Source organism: Rhinolophus sinicus, linkage group LG02 (assembly GCF_036562045.2).
Source record: "Rhinolophus sinicus isolate RSC01 linkage group LG02, ASM3656204v1, whole genome shotgun sequence".
Classification (NCBI taxonomy): Eukaryota; Metazoa; Chordata; class Mammalia; order Chiroptera; family Rhinolophidae; genus Rhinolophus; species Rhinolophus sinicus.
In genome coordinates, this window is record NC_133752.1 from 97,730,049 (window position 1) to 97,750,331 (window position 20,283).

General features: G+C 41.7%; 1 protein-coding gene across 2 annotated transcripts in view; it reads left to right on the top strand.

Annotated features, from left to right (window-relative positions):
• The window catches only part of GAD2 (glutamate decarboxylase 2), a 71,235-nt gene that overhangs the window by 10,038 nt on the left and 40,914 nt on the right, over positions 1–20,283 (top strand). For both annotated transcript variants that reach the window (XM_019749131.2, XM_074324956.1), the window contains 2 exons: positions 2,693–2,808; positions 14,231–14,310. In XM_019749131.2, coding sequence (XP_019604690.1) covers positions 2,693–2,808; positions 14,231–14,310 — 196 coding nt within the window. The remainder of the gene's footprint in view (positions 1–2,692; positions 2,809–14,230; positions 14,311–20,283) is intronic.

The following is a 20,283-nucleotide window of genomic DNA, read 5'->3' on the forward strand; positions in this document are numbered from 1 at the left end:
CTTTATTCTTCCTCCTCTTATCAGGTTGGTTGTATGACTGAGCTGTCCCTCAGGGAGCCAGGACCATCCTGGGCTCTCTTTTAATGGTTCCCAGGTATGGGGAGAGAATAGCTGCTCCTGTTGACCCTGAAAATTTGACTGAGGGATCTTACGCCAGGACTAATTTACCGGGCTGGTCTTGGAAGTCATCTGCCCCAGAAAATAAACACCCAGAGAAAGTATCCTCTTTGGTAGTTCTGCTAAGCCAGGTATGGTCTTAGGGCTTGCCCTGCCACCCTGATCAATAACAGGAAATGATCAAGAGAAGGGGGTAGGCAAGACTTAAGCTTGATCATGGGACTCCTTCCTTGGATACTAAAGAATCATATGCTCTCACCCCAAGAGGGAAGCCATAGATGTCATGCTGCGGTGTAATGTAGACATTGCAAAGTGGGGAGGGGACAGAAGAAAAGGCCATTGACAACCTGTTTCTTCTCTGCTCTCTACAGGCATTACAGATAAGAGATGGACCATAGCATCATTATTTGCTAATGGATGCCTTTCTGGGTAGCAGCCAGCCTTATTCCTGGGGTAAAGGGCCTTATGTTTTAAGGGTGGCGATAGGGGAAATCACACATCTTATGTGCCTGAGATCTGGAAGTCCCACTGCCTGGAATTAAGCATGAAGAGATAGGTCTGTGGCTTGAAAATATAGCTCAGCTCAGTTTGCCTTACTCCACCATCTATAACATCCAGAGGCTTTGTGCTTCATGGAAAGTCCTCTGGGACTTCTAGAAGAAATCTGTTTAGGTGATGTCACCTATGCCTTAAGAGAGAACCAAGCACTCCTCACTGCTCAGCAAGTCATGAAGTACTGGGGGGAAAAGAGGAAAGGCTTAGCTTAGTCACAAACCTTTTCCTACCAGGATTTTTAGAATGATGCAGGGCTGGCTTTTGCATCCCTTCTGTGGAAGATTCATGAGAAATAAGGGCATGCAGGCCTCATGCCTCTGCCCTCCTGCCTGTGCTGCACAAAGCAGTCCTCTCACTCCAGAGGCCCAGAAGCCTCTTCATCCCTCTCGGGGCTGCTGAACCCTTAGACAGAGAATGACTGAGGAGCAAAGTGAAGAGTGGGAAGGCAGAACTGGAAGCTTCTTGGATAAGGGTCCTGTGAAGAAATGCGCTTCCTCTGTGTACACCTCCCCCTTTTCCTCTGCCTTCCTTTCCCCCCCAGCCTCTCTGAGAAGAATGAGAGCAGTAGTGCTCAACAGGAGAATTTTGCCCCTGATTTTGACCCCCAGAGGACATTTGGCCATGTCTGGAGGCATTTAGTTGTCACACAGGGGGAGCATAGTGTTACTGGCATCTGGTAGGTAGAGGCCAAAGATGCTACTAAACACCCTACAATGCACAGGACAGCCTCCCCTCCCCGCAACAAGGAACTTTCCAGCCCAAAATATTATTAAGTGCCGGGACTGAGAAACCATAAGCTTTTAGACAGTCAGACTTTAAACAGGGTGTCTGCTCAGAGTGGGTCTGACCTGGATTCTGCTTGTCCCATGTCTCTGGGGTCCAGAAGAGGTAGAAATTGTCCTCATTTTGACTGTTGACAGAGCCAGGATCTGGGTGACGACTGCTCTATGTCAGGCTGCCTGCTTGCATCAGAGCCCAGGACTCATGAGGCAAAATTCATGGCCCTATGTGGACCATTCAACTAGGTATAGAGAGCCCTTTTGCTTCTCAGCTTCCAGAGGGAAGCGGGAAGTCAAGCACTCACAGGATGGCATGTCCCCCTTTGGGTGAGAAGGGGAGACAGTACCTTCACTGTATCTCATGATCTCACAACTTCCATATTCATTTGCATATTCATTTGTATGCACAACAATCAGTCTTATTCCTAAATAGCAAAAATCCTAATCTTTCCAACAATCCTGGGGAAAACTCACTTTTCTTTGCTTGTCAAACGAGACTCTACTTATGAGATATAAATTTGATGGTATGATATCTTTGACAATCTTAAGAGGACTCAGGAAAAGCGATTCAATATGAACTTAAAATTCCCTAAGTTGTGTGTTTTCCTATAATTATGAAATAAGATTTTGTTAACCATTACAATTATATTTCAATGATGTCTTTGAGAGGGAAGAACTGTTTGGGGCAAATTAAGAGATGAATATGATGAGATGGGCTTGGATGTTTATCCTCATTCTGTGAAAATTGTTGATTTATAGTTCACATCATTAACAGCAACTGATTTGTCTCAGTTTAAGTGAAACACATTGCATGAGCTGAAATGATAACAAGTCTTCTCTATCAGAATATAAGTCTTCTCCATCAGCATATAAGTAGGATTTTCCTAGGCTTCACGCAGAATGACCACACTTGCAAGCTGGGAAGGAAGGCAACAATTTCTCAGTTCTTAAAAGCCTCTTCAAAGACCTCCCAGCAAAAGCAGAATCAACTGCAGTTCATTTTAGTGACAGAGATGAGGATGGAGGAGGCTCATCCATCCCCTGCGCCCAATACTCCTTTCTCTGGACCCTCTTAGCTAAGTGCCTGAGTCTGAGGGTTCATTTCAAAGGACAACCAATAAGAATGTCTTCTCCTATGTCCAAGGAGGACTCTAGGTCACTGGCAATAGGAATGTGGCTTGCATGCGAAACAATGCTGATAATGGCTAGAAGAGGTAACTGTGTGTTGCTATGCACTTTAGGTGGCGCCATATCTAACATGTACGCCATGCTGATTGCACGCTTTAAGATGTTTCCGGAAGTCAAGGAGAAAGGAATGGCCGCCGTTCCCAGGCTCATTGCCTTCACATCTGAGCATGTACGTGTTTCTGTTCTTCCCATGTTTAAGATTATATTCCATAAAGCCCGAGTTGAAGGAATGATACTTGGAAATGCTTTATCCCCCGAGGTTCTCTTTCCAGAAGAAACTTCTTGAGAGAGAAGGAGGGGAGAGAATGGCTGAGTGGTCCAAGGGATGAACTCTTTCTCTTTGAAATTCAGGAAAACCCTCAAAGAGAAAGCAGGATGTTTTTACCTCTAGTTCCTACACTTACTTTTCAGTGATAATGTTGTGTGTTGGGGGAAGGGGAAGAGGAGAGAAAGCAGAGTGCTGGTGAACTCATTTGGACCATCCCAGGCTGTACCTGGATGTTTTAAGTGGTGTGTGTGTGTGTGTGTGTGTGTGTGTCCTCATAACAAGGAAACAAAGGGCAAGTACAGATTGGAAACCAGTCAATAAAACTCACAACCACAGCAGTAGCCAAGGAATAAAAGGAAACTAATGATTTATGTTAACAAATTATCTTTAGCATCTTGTTTTTAGTCATGTTTACTACAAACTTAGTGGATTAAAACAACATGAATTCATGACCTGGCAACATGGAGATCAGAAATCTATAAGGGGTCAGGCAGGGCTGTGTTCCTTCTGAAGACTGTAGGGAGAATCCTTTTCCTCACCTTTTCCAGCTTCTGGAGGCCACCTGCCTTCCTTAGTTCGTGGCCAGTTCTTCCATCCTCAAAGCTAGCAGAATATCTTCCAATCTTTCTCTCTCTCTCTCTCTCTCTCTCTCTCTCTCTCTTCTGTTTCTGTCACCATATCTCGTTTTCTGGCTCTAACCCTCCTCTCCTTTCTTTCCCTTGTAATTACATTGGGCCTACCCAGATAACCCAGGATAATTTCCCATTTCAAGACCCTTAATTTAATCATATCTGTGAAGTCCCTTTTGCCATGTAAGGTAACATGGTCCCAGGTTTAGGATGTGGACTTTGTGTGTGTGTGGGGGGGGCATGCATTATTCAGCCTACTAACCCTAGTACCCCACCATGACATAATTTTTATTTCTCAGCTTCTCCAAGGGTAGAAAAACATGATATAGTTTTTTTCCAATTATTATTTCCCTGAAATGGATTTGGACCCCTAAATAGTTAAATGTTACTATATTCTCAGTCTCAAAAAGCCTAGATGATCTTATATGGGGCATCTTTTTCTTTTTGTTTCCATATTCTTTGTACAGCCTGAAATGAGGTTGGTCGACCAGCAAGCTTCCTTGTGCTGAGTTGTGCATGAATTTCTTGGGCTCAAGCTTCATGTAAATTCACTTAACCTTTCTCAGAAAGCTCAGGTCATGTGGTCTGGGAATAATTTTGCTATGCCTTCTTTTCTTAATATTGCAAACTTGAATCTAATTCTTCATCTCTATGGGAAAGAAAGGTAATTCAGCTATACAACTATTTGATTCTCCCTTCTCTTTCTTATATCTCTATCCACATACATAATTATGAAAGAACATTTCATTATATTCCGTCCCTAAAATACCAACTGGTTTTAACTCTAGGCTTATTTTTGACAAATGAACTGTTTTTTTAATGTATAATAACTTATATCAGATAACTATTTGACCATTTTCAACACATTTCCAACACATATTGAGTCTCACAACAATCTTGTAGGACAGGCAGAACAGAGATTATTATCAGTATTTTAAAAATGAAGAAGCTACAGTTACCTAGGTAAATAGAGCCAGGATTGAACAGGTTTCCTGACTCCCAGATCAGTGAGGTCCCTGCCCCAACTACCAATGTAGAAACCAGATTAAAAGATGTAGCAACAAAGTTCTGTACACCACACATCATCAGCTGATTTAACATTTTATACATTCTCAAATCAAATTTCCACCAAGAGCTTTTTCTTAATGTGAAGGTGATGTTAAATTGTTACTCCCTTTCCCAACCAAAAACCAAAAAAAAAAAAAAAAAAAAAAAAAAAAAAAAAAAAAACCCTCCTCATTATCTCATAGAGTTGGGCTGGAGGGGGTTTTCAGAGTTCATTGAAAGCTCTCCTATGTCTCCTTGAATACTTGATCCAAATCATTCTGGATGGATGGGCCCTTAAAAGTAAGTCCTGCCCTTAAAGCTCCAGGTTAAGAGGTAAGACAAGCCTTGTGTCTAGTTCCTTCTTGGCTCCGTACCTCAGTGCCATTCCATTCCATTCATCATTTGGTGTAGGTCCTTTGAGCTTTAGGCCAAGCCATATATTCCCCTAATCTTTTCAGATTTTACAATCCCTTTGGCTCTTCCAGCCCCAGTGATAGATCTCCACAGGCTGAAGCAAGAAAATTACCAAGTCATGTCTCAAATGCCTTTTCTCCAGGCCAAACAATTTCCATTTTTGCATGGAGGTTCCTTTCCTGAGTCTCTTGACCTGCAGGGAGACAGAGTGGTGGGGGAGCTTGTGTGTGGGCCCAGTGAGAAGCGGGAGAAACTGCTCCAGGAGTTGTGTCTCCTCCTGCTCTTTGAGAGCTCCAAAGGCCCACGACTTCTGGAGAATCAAATGAGAGCTTCATAAAACACTTAACCTCAGTGCCTGGGACATAGGAAAATCTACATATATGAGGTAACTTAAAACAACACAAAAATCCTTGTTTTATAGATGAAGAAACCAAGCCCCTGAGGTGGGAGATGCTTTGCCGAAGGTTTCACAGCCATTCACTGGCAGAGTCAGATCTAGAGCCTTAGTTTCCCAACAGTCCCAACACTGCTCTTTCAGCTACTGGATCAGGTGACCTGAACACTGCCCTCTAGCTGGCTGCTCTGCATTCACTTGTGGCACCTTTTCTCAAGTCCTATTTTCCCTATGTTGCTCATTCTAGGGCTAATGTAACTTCCTAATCTATGGAAGCAGGTCCACTTACTGTCCTTTCTTCTATATGCAGCTGAGTTAGTAACTTGACATACCGTGTTTCCCCGAAAATAAGCCCTAGCCGGACCATCAGTTCTAATGCATCTTTTGGAGCAAAAATTAACGTAAGGCGTGGTATTATATTACATTACATATTATATCATATATCATATCATACCATATCATACCCAGTCCTATATTATATTAAAATAAGACAGGGTCTTATATTAATTTTTGCTCCAAAAGACACATTAGAGCTAATGGTCCAGGTAGGTCTTATTTTCGGGGAAACACAGTAGTTAGAGCCATAGAGATGGAAATGGCATTGAGAAATTTTGTCATCTTCTAGCATCCAACCAGAACCTTCACACATTCAGGAAGGGAAGGGTCATCTTCTGTTTTCTAAATGACCTCTCTCTCTCTCTCTCTCTCTCTCTCTCTTCCTCTCCCCGCCCCCCCTCCCCCACAAAGCTGCCTATCTCTTTTCTGGCCACAAAAACGGACTAAAACTTTCTCCTGCTGATAAGTAGGGCAAGATATTTAATTTTTCTGTTTGTTCAAATCAAACTGTTTTCTTGAAATTTTGGATAGGATTAAATTAAACACATAGCATTGCTACGAAGAACATTAGAAGTAAATAAATCACTGATTTGAAACAAGAGATAGCATGTAAGCTCTGTGTGAAGAGTTCCAAGATTATTTTCCTCCAAAATATAGAATCACAAAATCTCAGATTTGGAAAGGATCTTAAATATCATCTGGTTCCGTATCATTCTTTGTTAGAATATCATCACCTTTACAGATCTTCAGTAATAGAAAAGCTTGGCAAAAATTAATGTGGTACATTTTATGTCCTTTATTGAAAGTAGGTTTAAAGGGAAACTAAGATCCCAGCTCAATAGTTCACGTCTCTCTCTCTAAATCCCGAACCATGAACTTAATTCCAAATTCCTCTTATTTCTTCATGTGACACAAGATCTTCCAGAAATAACTTTACTGAAACAGCATAATTGCGTCTAGGAAAAATGTTCTTCATAATCATAATAGATAGTGGGATCTTACAGGCAAATTACATAACTAACTCACTTCACCAGCCCATCCTAGCTCATGTCCATGTGACCTGGGGCCAGTCACCAATGTCCTGCCAAGGCCCCTCATGGCTTCAGCCCACTTCTTTGCAGAAGTCATTCTCATAATTGCTTTGGAAAGATGTTTTCCACATTAACAACACTACTTGAGAGGGTTTCAATTGCACAAATAGATGTCTCTGATGTAAAAAAAAAAAAGAAAAACAGAATAAAAACAGAAAAACCTAACGGCAGCCTAGGTATAATAGCTTGGGAAAAGACAACTCCCATGTAACTATTCCCATTAGACAGAAACTCAGCCTGATGGAACTTTCAGTAAGTGAAATTGTGGGCCAAATTCAGTCTGCCTTTAGCACCATCTGCTCTGCCCCCACTTTCTTACCTCCTTTCCCCTTCAGGGCCTTCATCACCCCTGTTATTTTCTCTTCTACCCAACCCCTCAAAACCTACTCTCACGAAAGAATGTGAGAGCCAAGAAACTGATTGTAAGCCTTTCCTGGGGGTATTTTCACTGCAATAGGAGACAAAGAAATGAGGCAATAAGGCACAAGTCCAGCCACTGGATGGTGAGATGTTTTCTTTATTCCTTCCTTCATTTTCTCGGTACTGCTGTGTGCCAGGCACTGCCTTGGGCAGTGGGGAGATGGCAGTGAACAGAAACAGATCCAGTGCCCACTTTCAAGGAGCTGGGGGGGAGGGGAAGACAAGGAAGAGATGGGCAATGGTCCCCCTTCCCCATGCCCCTGAGATCACACTCCAAATTGGGTGACTGACCCTCCCTTGCTCTGAGTGCCAGGTCCAGAGTAACTGGATAGACTTATTTTTCTTCAGGATAGTGGATAAAGCCTATAGTTTTGGAAGGAAATGATGGCAAGCCCTGCTCTGCCACCTCCTACGATATGACCTCGGATTAGCCACTTTATTTCTACTTGGTCTGTGAGATGGGAATGATGATACCCAACTCACTTAGTTGTTGGGAGGATGAAGTGAGATAATACGTGCCTAGGGTGGAGCACAGTGCCTGGCCATCAGCAACCACTCCACAAATGGCCTCTGACATTGCTGTTATAACCAGCCCCGCACCGGTGTCCCACATGGAAAAGACCTGAGCCATCCAGGAGGCAAGAGGAGACAGCAGGGAGAGCAGTGACATGCCTCGGGACATATCTGGGGGCAAATTATCGCCGTAAGATGGATATAGCCTCTCTCCCCAAAAACCAGAGCAATACTCAAAGATTCACAGCCTTGTGAGAGTTTGGATCCTCTATTGTTACTTGTATGATTTTAAGATTTCCCTACATACCCTTTATGGCATATGTTTATTTTCAGGCATAAAATGAATTACATTAATTTTGCTTGAGGATTTCAAAATTCTGCTTGAGGTAACTAGGGAGACCTGAGGATGGTATCGCATCAGGTAGGAGGGTGGGAGAATGTGAAGGTCCTCAACTTTGGGAGCACCTGTGGATGCTGGGTGATCCACAGACACTTCACATTCGGTAGCTAAACTTCTCACACCAACTCTGCCGAGAGGAATGTATCACTGCAGCTGAGCAAACAGTGGCTCAGAATGAGAAAGGACCTTGCCTAAACAAAGCCACGTGTCCAGCTCAGGTCATTTTGTCTCCTATGACCTCTTTCTGTACTTATTTTTATTTCACTTTTCTCAGGGTTCTAAAATCAAGGACATAATTGCTTTCCATTAAGTGATCACTGCCACTGAGTGATTCCTGTGCAATGCTCAGTGCTGGTGTTCATATATTTGTTACCAAATATCCTCAGATCTCTTTTCATGTCGACTTAAGCCTGGCACACACCAGGATCTTTTAACACATACTTTGGGAACGAGTTTACATGGGATAAGTTTACCTATAAACTCATGAGTAATAAGTGTGAGTAATAAGTGCCTGTGTGCACTTCCATGTCACCTCTGACTCACATGGCGTCTCTAAGAATGGCTAGGTAATCCCCTCCCCTCCAAATCGTAGTAATTAGAAATCAATGAGGTAGTCTCACAGAGTACAAGCTTCTTTGTAAATCAGATGCTTTAGAAAGAAAGCAGAATGCTCTTTGAGGCCATTTGATGAGCAGAAGCAAGAACAAGGGCTACCAGTCTCTCTGACAGATGGAGCTATCATTTCCCTCAAATGTCAGGTGGTACTGGAGCAAACCAATGGATGTGTGGAAGGGTGATGGAGAAGGAGGGGACGGACAAGGGAAGAATGTTGGTCCTACAGTCGCTGAGGGGGGAGGTCCGAGACAGGGGGAGGGGTCGAAGTCATAGATCCCAGCTCATTCATAGGTCGGGCATCATGCTTTACGTGTTGGGGATCCCTGATATGTGATGATGTATAATCCATTCCCCTCATTCAGGATTCCGCCACACATGCTCCATTCAGTCCGCCCACAAAAAGGGCACAAAAGGGTCAACTCCAAGGACAATTGACAGACCTTAGAGTTAGAAGGTAAGGCTTTTAACTCTAAGAATGTCAGAGAGCGAAGAGCTGATATTTCCAACCTAGTGTGTTCTGTTGCTTTCTTTATTTGAAGTCTCTGGGTTGCTTCTTTCTTCTCCCAAACAGCTGGTCTGGATAAAAGGGTCTACATTTTGGGAAGGACCCCATCTTAGGCTTTTTGGGGTGAGTGCCAAGAACACCTCAACTTGTTTTAGAATAGGCCTTAGATTAGAAGCATTGGGATCCATTTAGCCCACCATCATCTGCCCCAAATCACCAAAGACACCCCCTCAACATTGGGACTTGTGGCCAGAGATATATGGCAATAAATAATGGACGGATATTTCCCTGGATTTGTTCTCTGAGCATATGGTCAAACTCAACAAATATTTGTTAACTATATACCACAACAAAGTCTTTGCCCTCATGTAGCCTATGTTCTAGTAGGAGACAGACGGTAAACTAATAAATAGTTACTCTAATGTCACGAAGTGACAAGAGAGTGGGGTGGTAGTGAGCTATTTTATAAGATGGTCATAAAAGATCTCAGTCGACATGATATATAGCAGAGACCTACAATGAATGAGGGTGGGAGCCATGTACATATCTGAGGAAGGGTTTTCCAAGAAATGAAACAGCAAATACAGAGGCCCAGAGGCAAGAACAAGTTTAGCAAGTTCATAGAAGACTAGGAAGACCAGTATCCCCAGGTAGAGCGAGCAAGAGGGAGGGGAGGCGAGGTAGGTGATAAGGTTGGCACAGGGAGGTAGCTGAGCACTGAGGGCAGTCTTAATAATCCTTGTGTCCCCTGAGCCTAGCAGAGGCTTTCCCTGAAGCCCTGTGGTCCACTAGGCAGTTGAATCTGTCTCAGTTCAATACCTGGATGTGACTAACAATGGTTTGAAAGAATTAATGCAGCTTTCCAAACTGCTTATCTCAATTGTAATAGAGGAAGAGAAACTGGCACGTCAAGAGACTGAGGTGGTTTGTCTCAGAGCTTTCTACCATCCCCCTTACTCTCCCATCATCCTTAGAGACAGGTAAGATTTACTGACTCCATTAAAGAAGTAAGGAACTGATTTGCACCCTCCAGTCAAAGGGCTAAATAAAATGGCAGAGCTCATGCCTGTGGGCCCTCATTCTCGTGCATTCTCACTCATCCCACCCAAGTCCAGACAGCCTGCTTAATGTTTTACTTACAATTATTTTATAACTATAAAATCCCATACTTATTGGTACATATTTTAAATGTCAGCTGAATCATGTAGCCTGTATCTAGATTACTTATGATATTTTTTAAAGACAGAGAAATTAATCTTCCCTCAACTTTGAATTTTTCATTTAGTATAAAATAAAAACCGGATGGGTTTTAACATCTACGACCCTTGAATAGAAAGACAATTTTCTTCTAAATAAACACTAGATTCTATGGGGGGAGGGGGTGTCCACTGTTATTTTTCCAGAATCAGGGTGGGGGAAGAGAGGCATTCGTTAGCTCATTCCCCAGCTATTCCATTGATGAACTGATTATCACAACTGTCTTGAGTCCACATTTGAATCCTTGTGGTTTCCAGTTTTTGTTTCTATTTTTGCCTTCTGAAGCCCCACAGAGTAGTCTGTCCCTCTCCTCCTGCCTTGGCACAGCCCTTCAGATATGAAAGTCACCCATGCAATGTGTCCCTCATACCCTCTATTCATGACAAAGCATCCTCTGAGCTCTCTCTAGACACCTGCTTTCCCGGCTCCTCAGCATCCAGGATGTTGCTGTGCTCTGGGTCATCAACAAGTGAGTCCATGAAACGTGGCTCCAGGGATTAAAAATGATTCTCCATGTCTTCTGTCATCAGCACTGGAAGACGGGCCATTTAAGCTGCCACTGTGACTGTTTCTTCCTCATTAGGCAGTGTCTTTTTTCTTTCTCTCAAGCTCCTTCTTTATGGGTCCCTTGCTTTTAAGTGGATAACATTTAGCTACTTCCCTGCTCCCTTTCCTGAAACTATAAATAGTGTTGGGTAGCTAATTTTCTTTTTTCATGCCTCATATCACCTTTGTTCTCCATCTTTAAGCTTCCTATTTGGGCCTGTGTTTTTCCTTAAGTGTGTGGCATTTGGTATGGTGATCAATTATCCTGGTTAATTGCCCCTCATTTGAGATCCCTATTCTTTCTCATTAAAGACCACACAAGACAACGTCCTCTCATTGACCAGGTGCACCAGATCTCTTACTTATCCCCAATTTGCCATTTGGCAGTTGAGTGCTTACAAGCTCATTCACTGAGGGACCTAATGTGAATAGCTTGTGCTGGCTCAGTGGGGCAGCTGGCTCCTGCATTCCGTGCCCTCCTGGCAGTGAAAGACTTAGCGCTGTTTCTCCTGAGCTTCCCTTTGAGGTCGCCCAGGGATCTGCTAAATGGGCAAGAAAGAGCACTTTTTTTTTTTTTTCTTTTTTTTTGGTGGGGGAGACATGCATTTTATAAAAGCTTTCTTTCCTAGTTCCCAGGTATGTTGGTAACAAATGTCCACTTTGTCTTTCTGAAGTTGTAAAATGAGGTTAATGGCCCTTTCTCATCACTTCTTAGCTGCATGGGGCTTTTTAAAAAAACCTCTATTCAATGGCTCGTTTATTGGTTCACATTATTTGCTGCTGGTATAAATGTGATTTCTTCTTGCTTATGAGGCACACCCCTCCTCCCCCCAAAATATGTGTGTTAGCAGTTCCTATACAGCATATTTAAGAATTCAGATGAGTCAAAAGTGGTTATTGGAAGAGAGAGTACACTCTGGAACCGTTACTTAAAATTCCAGTCAGCAGCCCTTTGGAGATGTAAATTGAGGCAGCAGCTCTCCGTTTGGACAGCTTAATGATCTGTAGTTAATAGTAAGAGGCTGCTGGGCAGATGCAGTACAGCTGGGCTTAGGTTAGCCTCGCTCAGCTCTCCAAATTGCACCGTGATTACAGCCATTGAGATTCAGATTCCTACCCGGAATCAGTAACCCAGAGCTCAAGGATGTGTCAGTGTGGCCTTTGTCCCCATGCGCCTTCCTGAGCCCACCCCAGGCTGGGCTGTCACCTGCACTACAAATAGCCCACTAGTAAGTCTGGGATGAAGAGTGCTGGGTTTAAGGCCAATTTCTCCTCTTACTTGAGTGCACACAATTTGATTCAACTTGAGAGAAACTGAGTGTATTCTCTTGGTAGCAAAATATAAGTCTGGAAGCCATATACTGTGTTTCCCCGAAAATAAGACCTAGCTGGACCATCAGCTCTAATGTGTCTTTTGGAGCAAACATTAATATAAGACTTGGTCTTATTTTAATATAAGACCCAGTCTAATATAATATAATACCGGGTCTTATATTAATTGTTGCTCCAAAAGACACATTAGAGCTGATGGTCCAGCTAGGTCTTATGTTCGGGGAAACATGGTACCATACACAGCTGCTGGAGGCAATAGATATATTCTTACTCCTTATATATAAAATTGGCTTGAATTACTGTGTGTTGGGATAGCAGGTCCTTTTACAGTTTCCAGGGTCTTATTATCTTCATTCAAAAACCCAAATAAATTCAACAACAAAAACCAAAAACAAAACACCATTCAAACATTGACAAAGGACTTGAATAGACATTTCTCAAAAAAAAATAAAAAACATTTACAACTGACCAATAAGCACATGACAAGATTCTTAACATCAGTGATCATTAGGGAAATACAAAGCAAAACCATGGACAGGTATCACCTCATAACCGTTAGAATGACTTACCAAACAAAACAAAACTAAACAGAGAATAACAACTGTTGATAGGATGTGGAGAAACTGGAACCACTGTGCATTGGTGGTAGAAATGTAAAATGGTGCAGCTACTGTGGAAAACAGTATGTTAGTTCCTCAAAAATAAAATTACCATGTGATTCAGCAATTCCATTTCTGGGTATATACCCAAAAGGATTAAAAGTGGAGCTCAAAAAGATACTTGTACACCCATGTTCATAGCACTATTATTCACAATGGCCAAAAGACAGAAGCAACCCGAGTACCCTTTGATGGATGAATGGAAAAACAAAATGAGGTGTGTACATATAATGAATATGATTCAACATTAAAAAGAAAAGACATTCGGATACATGCTACAACATAGATGAACCTTGAAGACATTATGCAAAGTGTAAAAGCCAGTCACAAAAGGACAAATACCATATAATTCCATTTATATGAGGTAAGCTAGAGTAGTCAAATTCAGAGATAGAAAGTTGTGGTCCCCAGAGGCTGGGGGAAAGGAGGAATTCGGAGTTGTTGTTTAATGGGTACAGAGTTTTAGTTCTGCAAGATGAAAAGCGTTCTGGAGATGGATGGTGGTGATGGTTGCAGAACAATGTGAATGTACTTAAATTAAGACCACTGACCTGTACACTTAAAAATGGTTAAGATGGTAAATTCTATACTATGTGTATTTCAGCACAATTTCTTTAAAAATAAAAAAAGCTTCAGTGAAGGATGCCATTTCCTCTCAGCATTCCAGGCTTTAGAGGGACAGATTAGAAATAAAAGGAGATTATATTTCCAAAACTGTCTTTCATGTCCCTGTGGCAATATTGTGAATACCAATTTGTGCTTTCTAATCCCCTCACCTTCTCCCTCCTCCTCACTGTGCTGTACACTTGAAGCTGAAGCTGAATAATATTGAATGTCAACTATAATTTAATATATATATATATATATATATATATATATATATATATATATATATATATATATATATATATATATAGTCACGGGATGTGGAGTACAGCATAGGGAATAGAGTCAATGGAATTGTAACAGCTATATACGGTGTCAGAGGGGTAGTAGATTGGGATTATCACATTGTGAGGGGTGTCTAACTAGTACATTGTTTTGTACACCTGAAACTAATAAAAAAATTAGCCAAAAAAATGAGAAAAGAAAAGAAAAAAATATCTGCTGAGGGAGTGGATCTTGACATTATATGCAACTAATTATAAATATGCTTTTTTCACAGAGTCATTTTTCTCTCAAGAAGGGAGCTGCAGCTTTGGGCATTGGAACAGACAGCGTGATCCTGATTAAATGTGATGAGAGGTAAGCATAAATATGCAACCCTTGTTGGTTAGAAATTTGCAAATTCCACACATACACCTCTTAGTCCGGAACCAGGCAATGACTGTGGGGGGCTGCAAACCTGCCTCCCTCCGGGCCACTGCAGTTCACTTCCCTTTTCACATGGGCTCTGGTGTGGAGTCTTAGGACGTTGTTCCTCAATGTCATGGAACCTTCCACGGCCCTTGACTGAATCAGGACCTTTGTTAAATCAATCAAAATATTCTGCACCAAGACAGTGCACCAGGTCATTCAAGAGCTGGACACTTAAGCATCTAAGCACTAATTTATGGCGATGTCATCATTCTAGGCACCATGGAATGGGTGAACTTGATGGAGTGATTACAGAAGGGGGACAGTCTAGTGGGCGGGAAGTAAATAATGCCCCTGCCACTCATCAGCTTTGTGTTGGAACTGAGGGGGAATCCCTGTCTTCATTGACACCCAGACCGCATATGTACTCTGGGAATAGGCGTAGGGGAGATTTAAATGCATTTTGAGGATATCCTTGTAAATTATCACTGGCCTATAGGCCTGGAACCTATAAAAAATGAAATGTATTGACTAAGAGGTTTCACTAAATTAAAAGGAAGACCTATTCATATGAATTTATTGGACAGATATTTATGACTGCTTACTGTGTCACTAAGCTCTAGAAAGCATAAGGCATATAATCCAGTTTCCTGGCAGTATGTGATCTAGGTGGGGAGATGGAGTAGCGCCAGAAGGAGACATTTATATGGTTGTACTGTGTGGCCCCGAGTTCAAGTTTTATACGTTACTGAAGCTTGGAAGGCTTCATGCAACAGGAAGGACTTGAGCTGGATTTTCAAAACTGGAGCTAAGTTGGATGGGTGGAGGGGAAGGTGGGGGCAATTGCAGAAGACTGAGTACCATGAGCAAAGCCTCAGAAATAGTAAATGAATGAGCTTGTGCGACTCAAGGAGCTGAGCCTGACTGGGGGTGAGGGGCAGGGGACAGCCATGGAAGATATGCTGGACCATGTGGGATTTTGAAAGTTCCAAAAGCCACACTGATTAATAACCATATCTCCTTCTGAGAGATAATGTTACAAGAGATTGCCACTTTCTTTTTCACACCTTTATGTATTGTCTGGTTTTATTCCATTGTTTGCAATGAACACCCATTAGCAATGTAGGAAAACATCGTGATGTTTCATTCTTTCTTTTGTGGGAGGTGGAGGGAAGCTCAGCAATTGAGCTTGATGGGTCTAGAAATAAAGTAACTTGCAAACATTTTTATCCAAGAAGAGCAAGAAGCCAGGAATTAGAGAGACTTCAGTCAGTGAGGCCAGGCGAGAGGCTCTAGCAGTAAAATGGGCGTGAATGATAACAGACTGGAGCAAAGCAAACACATTTTGACAAATGAATTGCATTATATTTTTAAGGCTCCCAGTGCCCCTCACTATCAGGTACTTAAGAATTAAGATTCGGGGAGAAAACTGGCATACACACACAATGCTAACTGGGGATAAAGGTTTAAATGACTTCAAATTTTTCTTAATCTATAGCCAGTTATAAACAGTTTTAAGTATGAGCCTAGAATTCAGAGGATTGCCTGGGTTTCCAATCTAGTCATTCTTCCTTATTAGTTTAATTAGTAATTGTTCTTGAGTGGAATCTCAAGGGCTGAGCAATGACCTTGGGGAACAGAGGATGCTCTCAACTCCACTCCTTATGGCATCTGTAATGCTGCTTCTATTCCTGTGAAAAGCAAGTTGTGACAATGAAATGGCCTTGGGCCGAGTCCACCTAGCCTAGCAGCCAGGTACACATGGAAGCAAAAGGCTGGCCTGAGGGCGTCTGACAGTCTGGAGGCAGTGTCATGCCCCAAAGGGAAGTGCAGTCCTGGAAGAAGGAGGAGCAAGAAGGAAACACAAAAGTGTTGCTGGGAAAGGAACCACAGACAGGACTGCCAGGATAGAGCCCCAAACTTGTCCTTCATTCACCAACATCAGAGAAAGGAGCAGAAAGCAGGGAATGCTAGAAAACCAGTGGGGTCTAGAATAAGTGACTGACTAGGTGGCCTCAGATTTGAAGGTCACAGGATTTTATTTCAACAATTTTAGAAGCCATTCATTAGAAAAACTAAAACACAATGCTAAAAATTATTGTTGTTTCAGAAAAGACCTCACTATCTGCTGTCCCCTCTCCCCTCCACATGCACCTATTGGGAGGATACAGACATAAGGGGGCTATCAGGCAGCATGGTGAGGGGGGCTTTGTCTCCTGCTCACAAGCCTTGTGCGATGGGGAAGGGAAGAGTATTCACAGTGATGGGATTAATGAATTTTTACTCAAGTGCCATTGGGTCTAATCTTTGCAAAATTTGAATTAGTGGAATCTAAATTAATGATGTGTTGATGTGTCTAAGGATAGAGAAGAAAAGTGTGAGTTACTATGTAGAGGAAAATAAATATTTGTGAAAGAAAACTGTGTGATATTTCAGAACTGGATTAGGCTATTGACCAAAAAGATATTGCCCAGAGGTTCAGACGGGGGAGGATGAGAGAAAACTTCTATTCTATGGTTGATAATTTGAAAGAATATGAAGTTCCCATATGGTGGAAGTGGGAGTCCTGTGAGCTGAAGACATGGAACATCACTGAAGGATTCTGAGCCGGGGAGTGAGATCACATATTTCTGTTAGAAAGATCGTTTTAAATGCAAAATGAAGTGTGGGTTAGAAGCTGGCAGTTGATGGCTGTGGTAGTGATTGGAATAGGAGATGATGCATTGTGGGCTGACCCGATGTAGAGCAGAGGAGATGGAGTGCTGGAATTAATAGGAATTATTGACTGACTAGTGTGCAGGTTGAGAGAGGAGTCAAGGATGAATGCCAGCCTTCTGGTTTGCCAGCTAAGTCCATGTGGTGCTATTCTGAGATAAGGCACTCTGGGTGAAGTGGAAAGTTCAGATTTGGAGATGCTGAGTTTGAAGAGCTTATGAGACTTCTAGGGAGGGTGTCAGGGAGGCAACTAGAAATATGAAGATATACAATGGAAGCCATGTAGAGTGGGCCTAGGAAAGAACTCTGAGGAGCATCCACGTTTCAGAAACAGGCAGAGTCAGAGGAGCCTACCACGGAGATGGAGAAAGACCAGCCAGAGTTGTTGGAGGAGAATCAGGAACTGGGGCCACGAGGGCCATGAGAGTGCTTCTAGGAAGAGTGGTTAATAGTATCGGCGGTAACCAACAGATGAAATGGGGATCAACAACTGCCCATTGGCTTTGCTTGTAAGGAGGTGGCTGGTGAGTTTGACAAAAGCAGCTTCAATGGAGGGGCAAGGACAGAAGGCAGTTTGCAGTGGGTTGAAGGGTGAGTGGGAGAGGGGGAAAGGGAAAGCAAATACAAGGCAGCATTTCCAGAGCTTGAGCAAGAAGGGGAGGAGGTAGGGCAGAAGGTGGGGGGGGTGTTAGCAGAGGGGCTTAAGGCCTATTTAACTGTGAAGTGAAGGACCAGCCAGAAAGGAAATGTGAATTACATGAAAAAAAGAAGGGATGAAATCTATAGCAGAAGTTTCATTGCTCTTGTGAGTTCCTTCTTCTTTTTGGTTAAACTTATGTAGGATCTTTCTCTGAGGAGCACCCAAGAACTCTGAAATTATCTTACATTATAAAATTCGAGGAAAAGGAGGAGAACACAACAGGAGTGGTGATGGAAGAATAGGGGTAAAGGTTTAGCGAGTACTGGAAGCGGGGAGGAGGAAAGCCCTGGGCTTGCACTGTGTTGACCAGCTGCTAATGGATTTCAATTCAGAAACCCTTAGGTTTGGAAAGGTTCTTGGATATTAACTCATCTAATCTTTTTTTTTTTAACTTTATATTTTTGTGAATAATTTCAAACGTAAAGAAAAATTACAAGAATAGTAACAATAATTCCCATATTTCCTACGCCCAAATTCACCAATTGTTAACCTTCTGACACATTTGCTTTATCATTTTCTCTTCATATAATTCAATATTAATGAATATTACGATATTACATATGTAAATTATATGTATATTATCAATATAATTTTTCTGAACTATTTGAGAATTCCTTGCAGACATCATGCAGCTCTACCCCTTGATACTTCAATGTGTATTTCCTAAAAACAAGGATATTCACTTACGTGATCACAATACAATGAGCAAAATTGGGAAATTTGACACGGATACAAATCTATACACTTTATTCAAATTTTACTCATTGTCCCCATAATGTTTTTTAGACTAGTTTTTCCCACTCCAAGATCACACATTGCATTTAGTCATCATATCTCTTTATTCTCCTTTAATCTGGAACATTTCCTCAGCCTTCCTTTGTCTTTCATGATGTTGATGTTTTTTGAAGACTATAGACCATTTGCTTTGTAGAACATTTCTTAATTTGGGTTTGTCTGGTATTTCTTCATGATTAGATTCAGGCAATGCATTTTGGGCAAGAATTCCAAGGAGGTGATGCTTGTTTTTTTCAAGTGCACTTCATCAGGAGGTTTGTCACATTACCAGTAATGTCAACTTTGACCATTTGGTAAAGGCGGTGTCTGGCAGGCTTTTTCACTCTAAAAATGACTATTCTCTCCTTAGTAGTTAATAAGTGTCTTGTAGGGGATGCTTTGAGATGGTATAAATATTCTGTTCCTTCTGAAATGTTCATTCACTAGTTTAGCATCCACTGACAGTTCTTGCCTGAATTTTTATTATGATGGTTGCAAAATAGTGATTTTCTAATTCCACCATTCTTTTTACATTTATTAGTTTCTTTCATTCTACTATAAGATAGTTCTCTCTCTCTCTCTCTCTCTCTCTCTCTCTCTCTCTCTGTCATCTATTATCAGTACGAACTCACATGTACTTTTTGAAATTCATTCTCTCTAGCACTCCCCCACCCTTCCATTTCTCCATTTCTTATTCCTCCCTTTGGACTTTCCTTTAAATTATTATTACATTGCTGTAAAACCTTACAGAAAATAAATCTGACCAAGATAGACGATTCCTGGTTGGCACAGGAGTAGAAAAGTCACTGGCCTTCTTAGCTCCCATGTAACACAGGAATTCTGTTAGGTATATTGATTAATACTTTCATACCACAAAATTAACTAATTATGCTTTAGTATATATTTTAGTTTTTTCTTTTAACATATTACTTAGCTTTATAAATTGCAGTTAGAGTGCATTCCCCTGTGCTTAAGTACTGCACTTTATTATCCAATTGATATAAATAGCTGAAAGTATAAATAATCTGAGGTCATTATACTCTTTTATTAAATTAGCTGAATTGTGGCCAGGGAAGCTAATTAACTCTTTCCAGTCCTTGGGGAACTGTTGAGTGCACTGTAATAAGATAGACTCCAAGAGACCCCAAATCAATTATTACTGAGCAGTGCTGTGGACCTCTGAGTGTCCCATTTCCTATGAGTTTGGGTTCAGAGAACTCAAAGGTGCTCAGGGTGTATCTGCTTCATTATGTCCTATATTGGGAAGAATTGTAAAGTAATAATAGGTGACACTTATTTAGTGTTTATTATGTGTCAGGCACAGTCTTAAGCACTTTACAAAATCAATCTAGTTAATTCATTTCGATGGAGACACAAAAGAGTACATCGCCTCACATTTACCTGGTGCTGACATAGTTTGTGAAGTGTTTCTGTATACACGACAACCCTACAGTATGGTAAATTCTCCTTTATCCATTTGAATCAACCCTGGAGAGGTGCAACATGTCCAAGGTCCCATAGCTGGTAAGTGAAGAATCAGGGCTTTGACTCAGAAGAAAACTCCTAGTGTTCAACAGTTAACTGTCCCTTCTTTATTTTTTTCCAATTATCTGATTGCGGTAAAATACACATACAATTTACCATCCTAACCATTTGTAAGTGTACAGTTCTGTGGTAGGCAGTACATTCAACTTGTAGTGCAATCATCATCACTATCCATCTCCAAAACTCTT